Below are 18,208 nucleotides of genomic sequence, written 5' to 3'. Positions count from 1 at the left end.
GGGGGGGGGGGGGGGGGACGACGACATGGTTATGAAGCAAAACTATGCAGATGCAAGAAGTCTGAAATAAAAACGGAGAATGCTGCGTCATCACCGAGACAGGCAGAACTGAATCGTGGTTTTAATTGGGGAAAAAATCAATATTAAAAATTTGGAAAAACCCAACAACCCCACAATTTAAATGTGGATTATGGAGATGTCGGAGACCTTACATTTGGAAAAAATTAGACTTGCCTTAATTGACAAACCAGTATTATTTGCTAGAATATGGTCTCCATTTATAGATTATTTGAAGGGGGAGCCTGACTGAAATTTGAATCCAGGATTAGATGAATAGTTACGTTTTATAACCTACGAACCTATCTCCTAAGCTGTATTATTGATAATTTACTCAATTTTTCTTAATTTTTTTTTGTTTTCTTTCATCTCTTTCTATCTATAAATAAAAATAAACAATTAGAAACAGTGTTAATACGTAATTGATAAATAACCCCGGGACCCAAGATACTAACAATAAGTAATTGGTAAACAAAGTCTGTATTGGTTATGATTATGATATGCATATGCTTCTAATAAAAAATATTATAAAAAAATTTAAAAAAAGAACTGAATCATGGTTTCAACTAACTATGCTGGTACAGGTACTCTGTCTCCTGATTTCCACTAACTGAGGGATAGATTATGGTCCCAGTAAAACGGAGGAGAAATCCAGGCTCTCCTTCAAAATGCGGCAATGTACATACACTTACCCCATAAGGCAAATGGTGTATCAGTGTAATTAATTTGGTCAAACAAAATCCAACTGCTCTAGTGTGCTGACCTAGATTGATAGGAAACTCAGTCATCACTACCAATGATTTTACCACCATCAATACACTTCCTAGTCACAAATTATATATATTTAAAGTATAGCTCAATTATCCTTTTACAAACCAATCGCTCGTCAATAAATCAGTGGGGTTCTTATGAAAATAATGAACATAATACCTACGAGTTTAGCCACACTTGCAAGATGGCTTACTGGAATATTACCATAATTTGTAATGCAGCTAAATTAATTTACAACAGTACAACAGAAGACAAAGGAATTGTCCGTAGACCTCCGAGACAGGATTGTGTCGAATTACCGATCTGGGGACGGGTGTAAAACAATTTCTGCAGAATTGCAGGTCCCGAAGAGCACAGTGGCCTCCGTCATTTTTATATGAAAGAACTTTGGAACCACCAGGACTCTTCATAGAGCTGGCCGCCCGGCCAATATGAGCAATCGGGGGAGGGGCCTTGGTCAGGGAGATGACCAAGAACCCGATGGAGATGGGAGGACCTTCCAGAAGGACAACTATATCTGCAGCACTCCACCAATCAGGCCTTTATGGTAGAGTGACCAGATGGAAACCACTCTTCAGTCAAAGGCACATGACAGCCCACTTGGAGTTTGCCAAAAATCACCTAAACACGATTCTCTGGTTTGATGAAACCAAGATTGAACTCTTTGGCCTGAATGTCAAGCGTCACGCCTGGAGGAAACCAGGCACCACTCATCACCTGGCCAATACCATACCTACGGTGAAGCAGGGTAGTGGTACATATGCTTATACACATATAACCATTTACGTGATGTTATTGCCTGTCGTCAATCTAGTTTATAACATTTTAAAGGTGCCGATACACTGCACTGTTACAGAAAAAGTATGGATTGGTGACCTCGGTTCAGTTTAGTTTATTGCCACGGGTACCAAGGTAGTGAAAAGCTTTTTGCTGCGTGCTAACCAGTCAGCGTAAAGACTATACATGATTGCAATCGACTGTCCACAGTGCACAGTTACATGATAAAGGCATTAAACATTTAGTGCAAGATAAAGTCCAGTAAAATCCGACTATAGATAGTTTGAGGGACTTCAGTGAGGTAGATAGTAGCTCAGGACCGACCGCTTCTCTAGTTGTTGGTAGGATGGTTCAGTTGCCTGATAGCAGCTGGGAAGAAACTGTCTCTGAATCTGGAGGTGTGCTACTGGTGATGTGATTTGAATGTTTTACTATTGTAATTATATTATATTTCTGCTGCTATATAAAATTAGAAATGTCAAAGATCAAGGGGCACAGACTTAAAATCATTGACAGAAAGATTAGAGAGAAGATCAGAAAGAAAAAAAAATCACTCAGTGTTGGGGGGCTAAAATTCCCAGCCCGGCAGGGTGGTGGAAATAGAAACAGGGCTTGGGTGTGGATGTGAGATGCTGTGTTCTGCAGGGCTACTGACCCTGTGCCAAAAGATGGGAATAGACTGGGTTGATGGGGTCAGAACCTTTTTCCCAGGGTGGAACATAACTATAAGGTGACAGGGTTGAAAGTTTAATGGGGATATGTTTAATGGCAAGTTTTATTACACAGAGAGTAGTTGGGACATAGAACGCATTGCCTGGGGTGGTGGTGGAGACAGATGTAATGGTGGCATTTAAGAGGCTTTTACAGTAGATAGGCACATGGAAGTGTGGGGAATAGAGGGATATGGATAATGTACAGGCAAATGAGATTAGTTTGGCTTGGCATGTTCGGTACAAACTTTGTAGGCCGAATGGCCCGTTCCTGCGTTATACTGTCCATATTCTATGTTCAATGTTCTTGTTTGAAGGGCACAGACATGATGGGCTGAATGGCCTCATTCCTACAATTCTGCTGTAGGACAGGCAGTCTGAGGAATAAGCACGAGGAGTAACTGAGGGCAGAGCTGTCAAGCAGTAAATACACCCACTGACTCATTCAGCATCATTCACTCTGAGAGTTAGCCCCATCCTGGTTGGCATCAAAACTGCTCAATGATGTCAAGCCGTTAGCATCCAGTATTCCACCAACAAAAAATCTTTTACAATCAGGGAAGGCAGGGATGTTAAAGCAAAATAAAACCATTCCTAAGATAGACGCAAAATGCTGGAGTAACTCAGCGGGTCAGGCAGCATCTCTGGAGAGAAGGAATGGGTGACGTTTCGGGTCTAGTCATCTCTTCAGACCATTCCCTTTACTTTCAAGCTCGTGGAGCGTTAGGCTGTCGAGGTGAGAAGAACAACTTCAAGGGACTCTTAAGTTTTCCAAAGGAAAGAGAAGGCTGTCCCTTCTACTGGATTGACATAATTCAACGGGAGGAAGCAATCAAGCTGGAAGTACTATCTGTATGAGAAGGCAAGAGATTTATGATTACAGTGGATTTTTAAAGGCATGGAACTGAAAGATTTATGGAAGGGACAATGCTCCAAATATTTTGTGATTATTAACATTCTGCCAGTTTTAGTTACTTTAACTACTTATCAATTCTAGATAAGGCTAAATTCATGAGTTTTAAGCATTTTATGTAACCGGTGGAGCACTTACCAACATCTCATTTGTCCAATTAATCACTGCGTTTGCGAACAGTGGGAGGTAATTACTTTTGTATTGTTGCTCTTTTGAGAATTAATTAGCTTGCAAAATGTATTCCAATACGAAAATGTGAGGAGTTTGTCTTCAGGGCTAGACACTCGTTCCATGGGACAGACGTTTGTAATTGATTTACATAACCTAAAGTTTTTTTAAAAGTTAACTCTTTGTCATCGAAACTTGAAAAAATTCAACAAGAGTGAAAAATCCTCGGATGTTACAAATGTTAAAAGTGCGGAACGTTGGTGACCGAAGAGAGACCTGATGGAAGTATATAAAATTATGAGAGGTACAGATAGGGTAGACAATCAGAACCTTTTTTCCCCAGGGTGGAGATATCAAGGATTAGAAGGTACAGTTCTAAGGTCAGAGCAGTAAAGTTTAAAGGAGATGTGTGGGGCAAGTTTTTTTACAGAGAGTGGTGGGTGCCTGGAACACACTGTTAGGGGTGGTGGAGGAGGCAGAGACGATAGTGATGTTTAAGAGGCTTTTAGACAGGCACATGGATATGCAGGGAATGGAGGGTTATCAATCACATACGGGCTGAGGAGATTAGTTTAAATTGGCATCATGTTCAGCATGGACAATGTGGGACAAATGGCCTGTTCCCGTGCTATACTGTTCTATGTATATTATTGCTTCTGGAGAGAATAGACTTGTATTTTAATCTATATGCATTTTTGAAATGTTCACCTCAACACATCCAATGGCAGATTACCCTTCACCTCCCCTCCTCCCCAAACTTTACAAGATAGAAAACAAATTGTGTACAGTAAGCACAAACGGCAGAGTGGCGATGACAATATTGCCTGATCGACTGACGAGAGATAAATATTAGCCAAGTCCAGTGAAGTGATGCACTTTCCCTCTTACATTGAATATTACTTCTATCCAAGAGAGACATCACCCAAACACCTCTGACAAGGCGGGACTTGTTACTGCAGCAGGGTGTAACCCTTGGTGCTAAATTTGGAGATGAATTCAAACACACATCTTCCGAGGGCAAGACTGCAGTCAACCGAGCCACTGCTGGCACGATTGGTCAAGATATATTGTAAGTGGGCAAACACAAAATAACTCAGCATGTCAGGCAGCATGTCAGGCAGCATATGGAAGGAACGAACATTCAAGTCTGGATGACCCAAAATGTCATCTGTAACTTGCTCCATAGATACTGCCTGACTCGCTGAGTTTCTCCAGCATTTTGCGTTTTGCTCAAGATTCTTTCACCTGCAGTTCCCTGTGTCTCCATATTATAATTATATGTAAGCATGTGTGTTTGCTCATGAATGTTGTTGTACTTGACCCTAGGACATGGAATTGTTCATCAGCCATTTCACAACAGTGCATCTTTAGACTTTGGAGTTACAGCATGGAAACACGAGTTCCTGCCGAACAGCGATCACTCCGTACACTAACCCTACCTACGCACAATTTATAATTTTACCAAAGCCAATTAACCCACAAACCTGTACGTCTTTGGAGTGTGGGAGAAAACCGGAGCACCCGCAGAAAATCCAAGTGGTCACAGGGAGAACGTGTAAATTCTGAACAGACAGCACCTGTAGTCGGGATCGAACCCGGGTCTCTGGCGCTGTAATAAGGCAGCAACTCTACTGCTGAGTCACTGTTCCCACCCCCAATTTTGACTGTTCAATGAGGTTTAACCACAGTGCAACAATTTGCACATGAGGCCACTGTGAACCATTGGGGAACAGGGATTCATATTTCAAACTGACAATGTGTCAAGCTTTATTAAGGGCTAGTTGTAGCTTTTAATAGGTTTTAAAGATGTGAGCTATTGTTTTGACCCCAACAGTCCAACAGCCACATCCTGATTCTCCCCCTCCTGCTGAGGTAATTTATGGTAACCAATTAGCACATCTCTGGGGTGTGGGAGGAAACCAGATCACCCAGAGAAAACCAAACGGTGATAGGGAGAAGGTGCAAACACCACACAAGTAACCAAGCTCAGGATCGAACTCCAGTCATGGCAGCACTGCCTGCTGCACCAGTCACTCCAGTCATAGCAGTACTACCTGCTGCACCATTGCACCACGCCCTATGCAACCATTGACTGTTGTATTGTCTGTAATTTAACAGGGTATCTTCCAACGTTCATTTTTGTGAGTTTACACAGTGGTACGGTGTACCGGCAATTCTATTCAGTCATTATTTTCTTTTCTGGCTACGTGACACCTTTGTTTATTAATCACGTACACTTGTCTGCAGAAAAGCAGGGAAGAAGCTGTTCTTATTTTATGTTTAGGGTTATGTTTATTATTGTCACATGTACCAACACACAGTGAAAAGCTTTGTTTTGCATGCGATACAAAGAGATCAGATATACCATACAATCAGTTCAAACTCGTACATTAGATAGTGCAAAGGGGAAGATACAGAGCACTGCATTACATTACATTATAGCGTATCAGATCCTTAGACAAAGTCCAACAATGGGGTAGAGGCAAATGGACTTTGTCCATGGGGGCAATGTTCAGAAGCCTGATAACAGAGGGAAAGAAGCTAAGTCTGGTGGTGCATGCTTTCAAGCTTCAGTAGATTGAGTCAGTAGGGTGGAGGGGGAAGGCTAAACATACTCTAGAGAAGCCAACGGCAGTATTAAGTCAATCAAATTGAATACTGGAGGCAGAGTAGAATGTGCTGACGTGCAAAGATCTTCTACGACTACAGTGTGTTCAGCTTTACTAACAAACAACCCTCTCCCTGAGGTTTTGTTGCTAAAGGTAGGCTTGCTTCTCTGTAATAGCGGCAACCCTTCAGAAGCAGATTGTTGGATGGAAAGCTCTTGGTCCACCCTCTCAAATGAAACTGTTAACAAACTGAGGGGCATTTTTAGCCTTGGCCTTGTGGGGATATCTGGAACTCAGGGGTATATCTGCAGATCAAGGGATGCCCCATTTAAGATGAAGTCGAGAAGTAATTTCTCTTTTCACCCAAGATGACTCTTTGCAATTTTCTTCCCTGGAGACCTGTGATGGTGGTGGCTGAATATATTCAAAGGAGAGACTAACAGATATTTCAATGACAGGGGAGTCAGAGGGTCTGGTGCTGTGGTCACGAGTGAATCAACCTAGATCACGTTGAATATTGAACAGGACAGAGTGGTCAGTGAATGTACCCTTGCTTCCATTTCTCGCACGCTTTCCACTTTGTGATCCACAGGACACGTTTATCATAATGCCACTCTACGGAGATTGCACAGTTCAATGCCAACGCCCATGACTACTCTATGAAGAAAACTTGATACAATAGCTGATTATCTCACGAGGAAGCACAGACAGTTTGCCTGCACCTTAAATGTTTGTGATGCAGGCAGTGTAGTCTTTAAACACGTGCAAAGGAGTTGATTCACACTTACCTGGAAGGAATTTAGTACAACAAAGATGTAACCAAGTGTAATATCGAGATGGACCAAAACCCCACAAAACCAGGTCAAACCCAAGACTGGCAAAAGAATCGCCACTGGCTTGATAGCTGCCCTGGAAACAAGAGAAACATTGCAGGATTAAACCTCCGCTCCTTAAATGAAGGATCAAGTAAAACACAAAATCACCCCCCAAGCAGGGACCGTTGAGGAAATGGTTCTGGTTCCTACTGGAGTGGCTCTCAGGTGTTTAATCAGAAATGCTGGACCTGCTGTTGACCAGGGAAAGTACAACTGAACTGCACCACAAAGTTACTCCCTGAAATACTGTGCAGGCAATATTTTAGGTCAGAACCTTTCTTCAGACTTTACTGATACTGGAGGCAGTTCAAGAGATATTCCAGAAGACAATTCCTGAGATGAGTGGATTATCCTATCATAAATGGCTAAATAAATTAGATCTACATTCGTTGGGGGTTTAGAAGAATAAGGAATGATGTTCTTGGAAAAATATAAGATCCATAAGAAGCAAGAGAGAAAAGATGTTGAAGATAGACCCAAAATGCTGGAGCAACTCAGCGGGTCAGGCAGCATCTCTGGAGAATAGGGGTCGTTTGGGGTCGAGACCCTTTATCAGCCTTTTGTGTCTATCTTCGGTGCAAACCAGAATCTGCAGTTCCTTCCTACACAGAAGACATGTTGAGATGTTTCCACCAGTGGAAAAGTCTTGAACGAGGGATCAGACATTTAGAAGTGAGGTGTGTAGGAATTTCAGAGAACAGTGCTTGATGACCCCACATTATCTGTCGTGTCTTTGTCCATTATCCCCGATGTTCTGGTGCTCTAATTTTCTTCAATAATTCTGAAAGTCCCAATCTGTCAAATGAGTTGTTAGTCGAACACAAGGTTTCAGGGAAAGGATTTCAGAGTTGTGTTCGGATACCCGAGTCAAGATCAGTCCGGTGATCCAATGCAGGAATGAAGGGTGGTGACTCTGTGGAATTCTGTGCCACAGAAGCTCTGTGGAGGCAAAGTCAGTGAATATATTTAAAGTGGAGGTAGATAAATTCTTGATTAGTACGGGTGTCAGAGGTTATGGGGAGAAGGCAGGAGAATGGGGTTAGGAGGGAGAGAAAGATCAGCCATGATTGAATGGCGGTGTAGACTTGATGGACCGAATGGCCTCATTCTGTTCCTATCACTTATGATCTTGTCATCTAAGTTGCTTTAGAGATTTAAAAAAGCAAGGTTAGGCAGTTTAAAAAAAAATCTGCCGCCTTCCTTGAGCCATATTTGTCACCAGCACATAGCTGTTGAAGAATATTTCTACATCAAAGGGGTCTCTTGGATCAAGTCTACTATTACAGGTTTGTAGTTGCTGAGTAGGATTTGCAAAAACAAATCCTGACTGGGTTGTTCCTCTCTGTGCACCTGCCCCACTGAGTGAAAGCACAGCTTAACTCAATCGCCAAATGAAGGACACAGAGGTCGGATGGATTCAGGCCAAGGACGGATGCAAAAGACAGTTAAGCTTACACTGAAACACTGCAACACAGAGTCAGTGGCAATGGCTAGATTCAGGAAGGATGGGTGAATGGAGCAAAATTCATAAAATTATAGAATCTAGGAGGCCATCCGGCCCTTTAAAGAAGAACAGCCCAGCCTAATCCCCTAAAATTCATTGAGGTCCACTGGATCGCAGCCCCTGTCCACATCGGAGCACACTTTAAATGTGGTGAGAGTTACGGGACACGAGTTCCAGACCCCCACCACCCTCATGGTGGTGGCATTATAAGCAGAACATAGATCAGTACAGCAAAGGAACAGGCCCATCAGCGCATAATATCCATGCTCAACATGATCACGTTAAACTAATCTCCTCTGCCTGCACATGATCATAGCCCTCCATCTCCTGTCTATCCATGTGTTTATATAAAAGCCCCTTAAACACGTCTCCTCTATCTGCCTCCAACCCCCCTCCCCATAGCAACTCATTCCAGGCACTCACCACCCTGTGTAAAAAAACAAACTTGCCCCACACATCTCCTTTAAACTTTCCCCCTCTGACCTTAAAGCTATGCCCTCTAGTGTTTGGCATTCCCACCCTGGGGAATTTCTGTGGTCGTGGATGGAGTTGTTCCCAAACCGCGCTGTGATGCATCCCGATAGCTGTTCACAACGTACATGTGGCGGCACCATGCTGTGAGGGCGAGCGGTAAATATTGTCCCCCCACCCTCTTCCCGTTTACACACCTATCCCTGGTTAAATGCCATTGCACTCCCACAGTTCCCCTGTGATGTTGCCCTGTAATCATAAGTAAGCACGGCACTGAGTGAGGCCCTTCGGCCCTCCCAAGCTGTGCCAGTTTATTCAAAATGCAATCCAATTATTTCCACTTCCCTGTTCCTTCCTCCAATATATTTTCTCTTTGGAGTAGTTCAGTTTAGTTTAGAGATACAGTCCAGAAACAGGCCCTTTGTCCCACCTAGTCCTCGCTGACAAGTGGTCCTCGCACACTAACACTATCCTACACACAACTAGGGATAATTTACAATTTTACCATGCCATTTAGCCTACAAACCTGTATGCCTTTAGAGTGCGGAAGGAAACCTGAGCTCCCAGAGAAAACCCACGCTGGTCACAGAGAGAACGTACAAAACTCAGCACAGACAGTACCCGTAATTAGGATTGAACCCGGTTCTCTGGCGCTGCAAGGCAGCAACTCTACCGCTGCGCCACCGTGATACCATGAGTATATACCCAACTTATTTTCGAAGGCCATGAGTGAATCCATTTTCAGATAGCCAATTCCAGGTGTACTTGCTGATTACCAATGAGTTTTCCTCAGTCGGTCATTTCATCTCTTGCTCATCACCCCTATCCTGAGCCTCTTGTTATCCTCTGTCAGCCAATGGAAGCACCATCTATTAAAGGGCCTATCCCACTTGGTGATTTTTTTTGGTGACTGTCGGCATCATTGACTGACGTATCAGGTCACCGTAAAAGTTGCGGCGTGATGCTGCGTGATGGCGTATTGACGCGCGATGTCTCCTCAAGTGTCGCAACATCACCCGTTCTTTTTCTCCAGAGATGCTGCCTGACCCGCTGAGTTACTCCAGCACTTTGTGTCTATCACCAGTTTCAGCTGCCTGCCAGCGTCCTCTTGTGGAAATAAAAATGCTGGAGGAACCCAGCGGGTCAGACTGTGTCCGTGGAAGGAAAGGATAGGCGACATTTTGGGTCGGGACCCTTCTTGATGTCTGCTGAAGTTTCTTCACTGCAGGCTGCACTTCCAAGATTCTCCCCTCTGCATTTCGCAGAATTGTGCCCCGAGTCTGAGCCATGAATTTTCTGTGCACAGCCAGCGTCTGCAGTTTCATGTTGTTTTCCAATTGCTTTGGATCAGGTTTGCCGTCATTAATTGATGCAGCATGTCCCGGACAAAATATCTAGCCCATTTCCACCAAGCATATAAACAGAGCTTGAGTGCCCTCAGATAACTGTGATGTGTCTGCAAAGCAGCGGTCACCCTGTTCCCTTGTCTGTCCACGTGACAGCGTGACAGGCGGCGCATCGTTGCAACTCACCATGTCTGGGAGTAAACGCGGTGAGGCAGGCTGGCCCCCGACACCAACATCACCGAGCGCCGTTGGAAGCTGGAGACTGTGATCACCACCACACGACACAGGACAAACGCATTAAACTGCAATGCAAGAACAAAAGTCACAGCGTCATGAAGACATTATGAAATGAAGGCCCCTCATTCCTGCCCAGTCTTGGCTGAGCATTTACCTCAGCACCACATGCCTGCTCACTGTATTCTCTCAATGTCCAGAAACATATATATCACCACCTGGAATGAACCTGTGGTAGTTATGGTCCTATAATATGTTACGTTATAGAAAATTGTGTTATAATACAATGATGTCAATGGGGAAAAGGCGAGGGCTGAATGAGTTTCACACTTGGAATAATAGCGTTATTTTCCCACAGGATTTTCAAAACAATGGTATTTTTCATGGCTATTTGTTTATTTTTATTACTGCAAGCTAAATTATGAAAGGCTGTATGTTATATTTTAGTTTAGTGTAGAGATGCAGTGGAACAGACTCTTCGGCCCATGGAGTCCATGCTGACCAGAGATCACCCGTACACCAGCTCTATGTTATCCCACTTTTGCATCCTACAAACTAGGGGCAATTTACAGAAGCCAATTAACCTACAAACCCACACATCTTTGGTATGTGGGAGAAGCTGGAGCACTCGGAGAAAACCCACGCGGTCACGGGGAGAATGCCCAAACTCCACACAAAATGCACCCAAGGTCAGGATTGAACCCGTGTCTCTGGCGCTGTGAGGCAGCTGCTCTACCCGCTGCACCATTAATCTCATCTGCCTACACGTGATCCATATCCCTCTATTCCTTGCATATCCTTGTGCCTATCGAAAAGCCTCTTAAATGCCACTAATATATCCACTTCCATCGCCGCATCTGGAAGCATATTCCAGACACCCACCCTCTGTGTAAAAAATCTGCCCCGCACATCTCCTTTAACCTTTCTCCCTCCTACCTTAAAGCTATGCCCCCTAGTCTTTGACATTTCCACCCTGGGTAAAACGTCATGACTTTCTATATACTGTTACAGTATTATAACGCTAAAGTTTACTGAGAAAGTTCATCCAACTTAAATTGTGGCAATTGACAGAATTAAACATAGTATTGTAGTGGGGGCTGGACCAGTGTTTTGCATTGGTTCACTATAACTTCAAGAGTCGAGAATCATCGGACTTTACATTCTTTACCTTGCACTAAATGTTATTCCCTTCTTATGTGCCACTGTGACAATAAACTAAACTGAATGAGTGTTTATTGTTTAAGAAAGAACTGCAGATGCTGGAAAAATCGAAGGTAGATAAAAATGCTGGAGAAACTCAGCGGATGAGGCAGCATCTATGGAGCGAAGGAATAGGTGACGTTTCAGGTGAAGACCCTTCTTCAAGCTACACAGTGTTTATTGTGAAATGTACTGAAAACGGAACAATGACATTTTTTCTTGCAGCAGCGTAACATGTCTGTAAACACAGCACCCATAGATAAAGAAAAAAAGAGTATAATAAATTAAAAAGGAACAATATTAGTACAAAACAAAAACAGAAAGTCCTGCATCTAAGGACAGTCCATCTATTAATATAGCCCAGACAGAAATGTGCTTACCTTATCAATGGCTTTCTCAAGCTACCCTGTCACTTTCAATGATTCACTTCACACACACCCTTGGCTTCCGTGACTCTATTAGAAGAATAGGGGCTCTAATAATCAGTGGATGTTGTTTACCTAGATTTTCAGAACGCCTTTGATAAGGTGAGGCTGCTAAGGAAGATGAGAACCCATGGTATCAAAGGGCAGATACTAGCATGTATAGCCGGTTGGCTGGATGGAGAAGGCAGGCAAAGAGTGGCGATAAAGGTTTTATTCTGGTTGGCTGCCAGTGACTAGCGGAGTTCCGCAGGGGTCGGTGCTGGGGCCGCTGCTCTTCACGTTGCATATTAATGATTTGGATGAGGAGATTGAAGGCTTTGTGGCCAAGTTTGCGGATAATACGAAAATAGGTGGAGGGGCAGGTAGTGTAGAGAAAGAAGGGGCTCTGCAGAAGGACTTGGACAGGTTGGGAGAGTGGGCAGAGGTGGCAGATGGAATATTGTGTGGAGTCATGCATTTTGGCAGTAGGAATAAAGGCGTAGACTATTTTCTAAATGGGGAGAGAATCCAGAAATCGGAGGTGCAAAGGGACTTGGGAGTGTCCAAAAAGGTAATCTGCAAGTCGAATCAGTAGTAAAGATAGTAAACGTAATGCTAGCATTTATTTCAGGAGGGCAAGAATACAAAAACAGGGATGTAACGTTGAGGCTCTATGGGTCGTTGGTAAGGCTGCATTGTGAGCAGGAGTATTGTGAGCAATTGTGGGCACCATATCTGAGGAAAGATATGCTGGCTCTGGAGAGGGTCCAGAGGAGGTTTACAAGAATGATCCCAGGAATGAGAAGGTTAACATATGATGAGCGTTTGACGGCACTGAGCCTGTACTCGCTGGAGTATAGAAGAATGAGGCGGGGACCTCATTGAAACGTACCGAATAGTGAAAGGCTTGGATAGAGTGGATGTGGAGAGGATGTTTCCACTAGTGGGAGAGTCTAGGACTAGAGGTCATAGCCTCAGAATTAAAGGATATTCCTTTAGGTAGGAGCTGAGGAGGAATTTATTTCGTCAGAGGGTGGTGAATCTGTGGAATTCATTGCCACAGGCGGCTGTGGAGGCTGTCAATGGATATTTTTAAGGCAGAGATTGATAGATTCCTGCCCTGATCTGCCCTGGGCCCAGCATATAGATCTAACCATAAAGAGGGCTCATCAGTGTCTTCACTACTTAGAAGTTTGAGGAGATTTGGCATTAGACCAATCTTCAACATTTGCACTATGTAAAGCATGCTGACATGTTGCCTAAGAGTGTAAGAAACAACTGCAGATGCTGGTTGAAATCAAAGGTAGACACAAAATGTTGGAGTCTGAAGAAGGGTCTTGACCCGAAATGTCGCCCATTCCTTCTCTCCAGAGATGCTGCCTCACCCGCTGAGTTACTCCAGCATTTTGTTTCTACCACTTGACTTGTTGCCTCATGGCCTGGAACGGCAATACAAAAGCCAAGGAATGCAGAGAGTGGTGGACTTAGCCTGGCCATCATGGGCACAACCCTCCCCTTCATTGAAAGCATCTCTACGAGGAGCAGCCGCAAGAAGATGGCATCTATCGTCATCTGGATCATTCCCTCTTCTCACTGCTACTGTTGGGCAGGAGGGACAGAAGCCTGAAGTCCCAGAACACCAGGTTCAGGAACAGCTACTTTCCTACAATGAAGATAGACACAGAATGCTGGAGTAACTCAGCGGGACAGGCAGCATCTTTGGTGAGAAGAAAGGTGACATTTCCGGTCGAGACCTTTCTCCTCGACCCGAAGCATCAACCATTTACTCCAAGTTACTCCAGCATTCTGTGTCTATCTTCGGTGTAAACCAGCATCTGCAGTTATTACAATTATCATTTGCTTTCCTACAACTATTAGTTTCTTGAACTGACCTACACGACCTCAATCCTACCTCACTAACGATACAATATGATACGATAAACTTTATTCATCCCCGGAGGGAAATTGGTCTGTCGACAGTCACAACACACAAAAACTGGAAATTAAAAGTGAAAACAAAAAGAAAAAGCCAAGCGAGTGTTGGCTGGCTGCGTGTACACAGCACCTTCACCAGAACAAACAAACAAACAAATACCGGTTTATCTCCTAGGCAGAGGATTCTAAACTAGAGTGCCCCCCAGCCCTCCTCCCATGCCGGATACCGATTGTCTTCCCCTCCCCCCTCATGCTCATCGATTGCGGGGCCCCACCGCCACCATGGCTCCCGTTGCCGCTGAGGCTCCGGCCGCCACCAAGGCTCCAATTGCCTCCGAAGCTCCCGCTGGCGCTGACCACTACAGACCATCTCTTGCATAGTCATAAACTTGTTTTCTAATTGCGTATTTTCGCAGTAACGCCTTGTTTTTGCATGTTCCTTTTCTTTTCACGGTCTTGTGGAATCTATGTGGGATTTCTGTACAATTATCCCGTTGTGTGTTGTCCATGTGCCTGTGATGGTGTTGCAAGCGAGATTTTCATTGTCCCTGTACCTCTTTGGATTTGCTGAAGAACATTGTAGAAGGATGTCAATGCTGGCTCTGAACGCCGTTTCACTAATAAAGGCCTTTGCTGACATTATAAATAGCTGACTACCCTCCGTATCGAAGAAAGTGAGTCAGAGATGTACTGAGCCATTTGTGGCTCTGATTGAATGTCTGACAACTTCATCTGCTGTGTTGATAGAGAAAGCAAGGCTACTCACTGTTAGAGTGAAAAGGACAGGCCCAACAAAGGCCCAGATCACGTTGCCCTTAATGTTCAGCCAGCAATGATTGTCAGCGATGTATCGGTCGCTGGTAGTTGCCACGGTGATGACCACAATAAAAACTGGGAATCCTGAAAGAAAAAAAAATATAAGTTATTTTCCTATTTCTCTGTAACAACCATTCCTCTTGCCTTCATCTCACACATTTTAGAGAAACTCAATTTCATTCAATTAATTTCCCCAGCTCGACCTTTTTTCGTCGCAGTAAAATTGCTACTGATTTTAAATCATTGTTCTGAAAATGTTAAGAGCATGCAACTAAAAGTCTTGTGATTTGACACGAGATTCAACATTGACAGCACAATGATAAGTACGTGGGTAAAGAAAACTCCACCCTCCTTCGCCTTCAACAAAAGGTTAAGCTAACACCGTTATGTACATGTCTCATCCTCCAGAGCTGAGACTCACTCATCACACTTAGTTACTCTTCAGTTCTTGTCATATATTTTTAATTTATCGTTGATTGCCTCCTCATCCATCATAATGTCTTGTGTATCATCTCTCTCTCCATCTTTTCTCAGCATCCCTTTCTCCCTCTTTAGTATCATTATCTCTCTTCCCCTTGTTTTCTTCATCTGTTTGCCTTTTTCCATCTCCAGCTCTGTTGCTGTCTGTCTCTCTTGCCCTGTCTCTCTACAAACTCTCTTGTGCCTCTCTTTCTGAATCGGTCTGTCTCCACCTCTCTCACCGTCTCTCTGTCTGTCTCTCCGGTCCTTGCCCCCCTCACTCTTCTCTTACTGTCTCCCTCTGTCTCCATCTCTGTCTCTCCCCGACTCTGACTCCATGCCCGCCTCTCTCTGTCTCCATTTCTTTCTCTCTACATTACTCTCTTGCCCCATCTCTGCCTCTCTCTCCCGGTCTCTATATCTTCCCACAATCCCCACCACGTCTCTGCCTCTCTTCCCCCTCCTGTCTCTGCCCCGCCTTCTCTCTCTCACTCTGCCTCTGTCCCAGTCTTCGCCTCTCTCACTCTCTCTGTCCCCTCCCCTGTCTCTGCATCCCTCTCACTCTGTCCATTCCTCTCTCCATCCCTGCCTCCTGTTTATAAGCACAGGCACTGAAGAGGGATAACATCCCAACTTTAGCCCAAGTAGAAACATTCCTGTACTGACAACATGCAGCAGATCCTTTGAACATACATTCGTTCTAAATTAGAACTGAATATTCTTCACATAATTTGGATTGCTGTCGCAAGAAATGACCAAATGATTGAAAACAACTTAAATGGTGACCAGGCCACTTGCCAATAAAGATGAGGTTCGGACCAACACTGAGGTTAAACACACACAAGTGTGGACTCTAAGAGCCTGATGTATTTCCTACACAATTTAACAGTAGGTGTGTGAGACGCTAGATGATCTGATGGCTTGAGATCACCTGTGACCCTTCATCATCCCCTTCCCCCAACCTCCACCGTACAAGAGGGATGGTTCCAATCTCATCCGGCCACTCGGAGGGCCAGTCCTGATCCTTCCCCGCTGAGGTCAGGAGGGGACCTCGTCTACATACGAGGGTCGAGAGTCAAGAGTCACGAGTGCTTTTATTGTTAAATGTCTCGAAACAGAACAATGAAATACGTACTTGCAGCAGCACAGCAGGTAATAAATATAATATGATAAATAAACAAAAAGAAGTCCAATGAATTTAAAAAAAACAATATGGTGCAAAAATGAAACAAGGCCCAGCGTCCCTGGTGCAACCCAGGCAGTTCGAAGCTCAGAGTTTAGTTGGAGTTCGTAGTGTTCACGAGTCTGAAGGACGTTGGGAAGAAGCTATTCCTGAACCTGGATATTACAGTTTACAAACTCCCATATACGTTTCAAGACACCTTGACCCTCCATCCGGCCAGCTCAAATCTCACCGCTCACCCAGAGTTAAAAATGTGGCTGCTTCTGTGTAAATAATAATGATTCTGAGAACTGCAGATAAGTGCGTGTCTAACAGAAGGAAGGCGAGGATTACGTTACCCCAGCCGATCAGGTAGTAATACTTCATCCTCCTGCCTTCGCTGATGTTGACTGCGATGACCTTGCTCCAGAGGAGAATTCCTTCCACCAACATCCAGCCAAAAGCAGCCATGAAGAACAGGTGCAGAAGAGCCGTCACGACCCAACACGCCACCTGGTGGGAGACGAGGCAGTAAGTTGCAGAGCCACCCACCACTGTGCAAAATGCACTGTTGCAACTTTCACATCCCTGCTAGGCTTTTCAGCAATTAAGTAATCACATCGTCAATGTGTGAAACACAGGAGCTGATGTCTACACAGCAAGATCCCAAATATGGCACCATGATAGTGACCCTGTTCACAGAATGATACAAGTGGACAGAAACAACCCCCTCCACCAGCACTGAACTGGTGTTTGAGCCTAGCATTTAAGACTGGAGATTACAGAGTGGACTCGGTGGAAGAGTGTAGGACCAGAGGGCACAGACTCAGATTACAAGGACGTGCCTTTATGGGCCTGCCCCACTTGGGTCATTTTTCTGAACGCACGCACGCACACACACGCCTTCCTTCACCAGCCTGTTAAGCAGGCGGGGGACAGGGCAAGCGGGGGGAGAGCGGTCTGAGTGAAATTCACACAGTGCAAAGCCAAGGTGCCAGGGTTGGCAGTGTAATTAAGATGGCTAAAGCACAGTGTACCATGAGTCCTTTAAAATAGAGGGGGAGAGGGGTGGGAGAGGCGGAAGAAGGGGGCGAGAAGGAACGGAGACAACTTTTAAGAAGCCAGAGATACACGGACATTTATCGTTACTGGTCGGTTATCCTTGGTTCTGAAAAATACTGCTTACTACTTAAAACTACTTTTTCCCCAATGAGCCAATGAAATTCACCGGTCAGCACCAGCTACAACCTACGAGAACCTACGAGTTCCTGGCAACCCACTAGCACCTCCTGGCGACCCACCTTCGGCACAAGAATTCTCGTTACTCTCCATGGCGTCTTCATTCCAGTCGCCGCTAATTTTTCAACATGAAAAATTTGTCAACATTTTTCAAATTTTTGAGGCCGCAACTAGTTCCCAGAATGCGGGAACTCCTCTCGACCATGAAGGCGACTCCCCAGCAACCACCCGCGAACATGTGGCGACTGCATAGTCTCCTGCAGTCACCTAAAAAGTCGCCTAAGTGGGACAGGCCCCATTAGAATGTCATAGACTAGTGGGCATAGTTTTAAGGTGAAAGGGACAAAGTTTAAAAGAGATGTTTTTGGGGGCTTTGTTTTATTTTACACAAAAGGTGGTGGGTGCCTGGAATGTGCTGCCAGGGGTGGTGGTGGAGACAGGTGTGATATGGGCAATGTAATGGGTTTTGAGATAGGCACACGGAGTACAGGGAATGGAAGGATATGGATCATGTACAGGCAAATTAGATCAATTCAACTTGGCATCATGTATTGCACA

The 18,208-nt window shown here is 44.5% G+C and overlaps 1 protein-coding gene across 2 annotated transcripts in view; it reads right to left on the bottom strand.

Moving 5' to 3' along the window:
• The window catches only part of adgrd2 (adhesion G protein-coupled receptor D2), a 112,195-nt gene that overhangs the window by 44,572 nt on the left and 49,415 nt on the right, over positions 1 to 18,208 (bottom strand). For both annotated transcript variants that reach the window (XM_033049362.1, XM_033049363.1), the window contains exons 17-20: positions 16,771 to 16,924; positions 14,741 to 14,874; positions 10,388 to 10,503; positions 6,794 to 6,914 (exon numbers count right to left, since the gene is read on the bottom strand). In XM_033049362.1, coding sequence (XP_032905253.1) covers positions 6,794 to 6,914; positions 10,388 to 10,503; positions 14,741 to 14,874; positions 16,771 to 16,924 — 525 coding nt within the window. The remainder of the gene's footprint in view (positions 1 to 6,793; positions 6,915 to 10,387; positions 10,504 to 14,740; positions 14,875 to 16,770; positions 16,925 to 18,208) is intronic.

The sequence above is a fragment of the Amblyraja radiata genome, chromosome 32 (assembly GCF_010909765.2).
Source record: "Amblyraja radiata isolate CabotCenter1 chromosome 32, sAmbRad1.1.pri, whole genome shotgun sequence".
Lineage (NCBI taxonomy): Eukaryota > Metazoa > Chordata > Chondrichthyes > Rajiformes > Rajidae > Amblyraja > Amblyraja radiata.
Note: the sequence above shows the minus strand (reverse complement) of the source record. Positions and strands in the feature narration are given on the sequence as shown.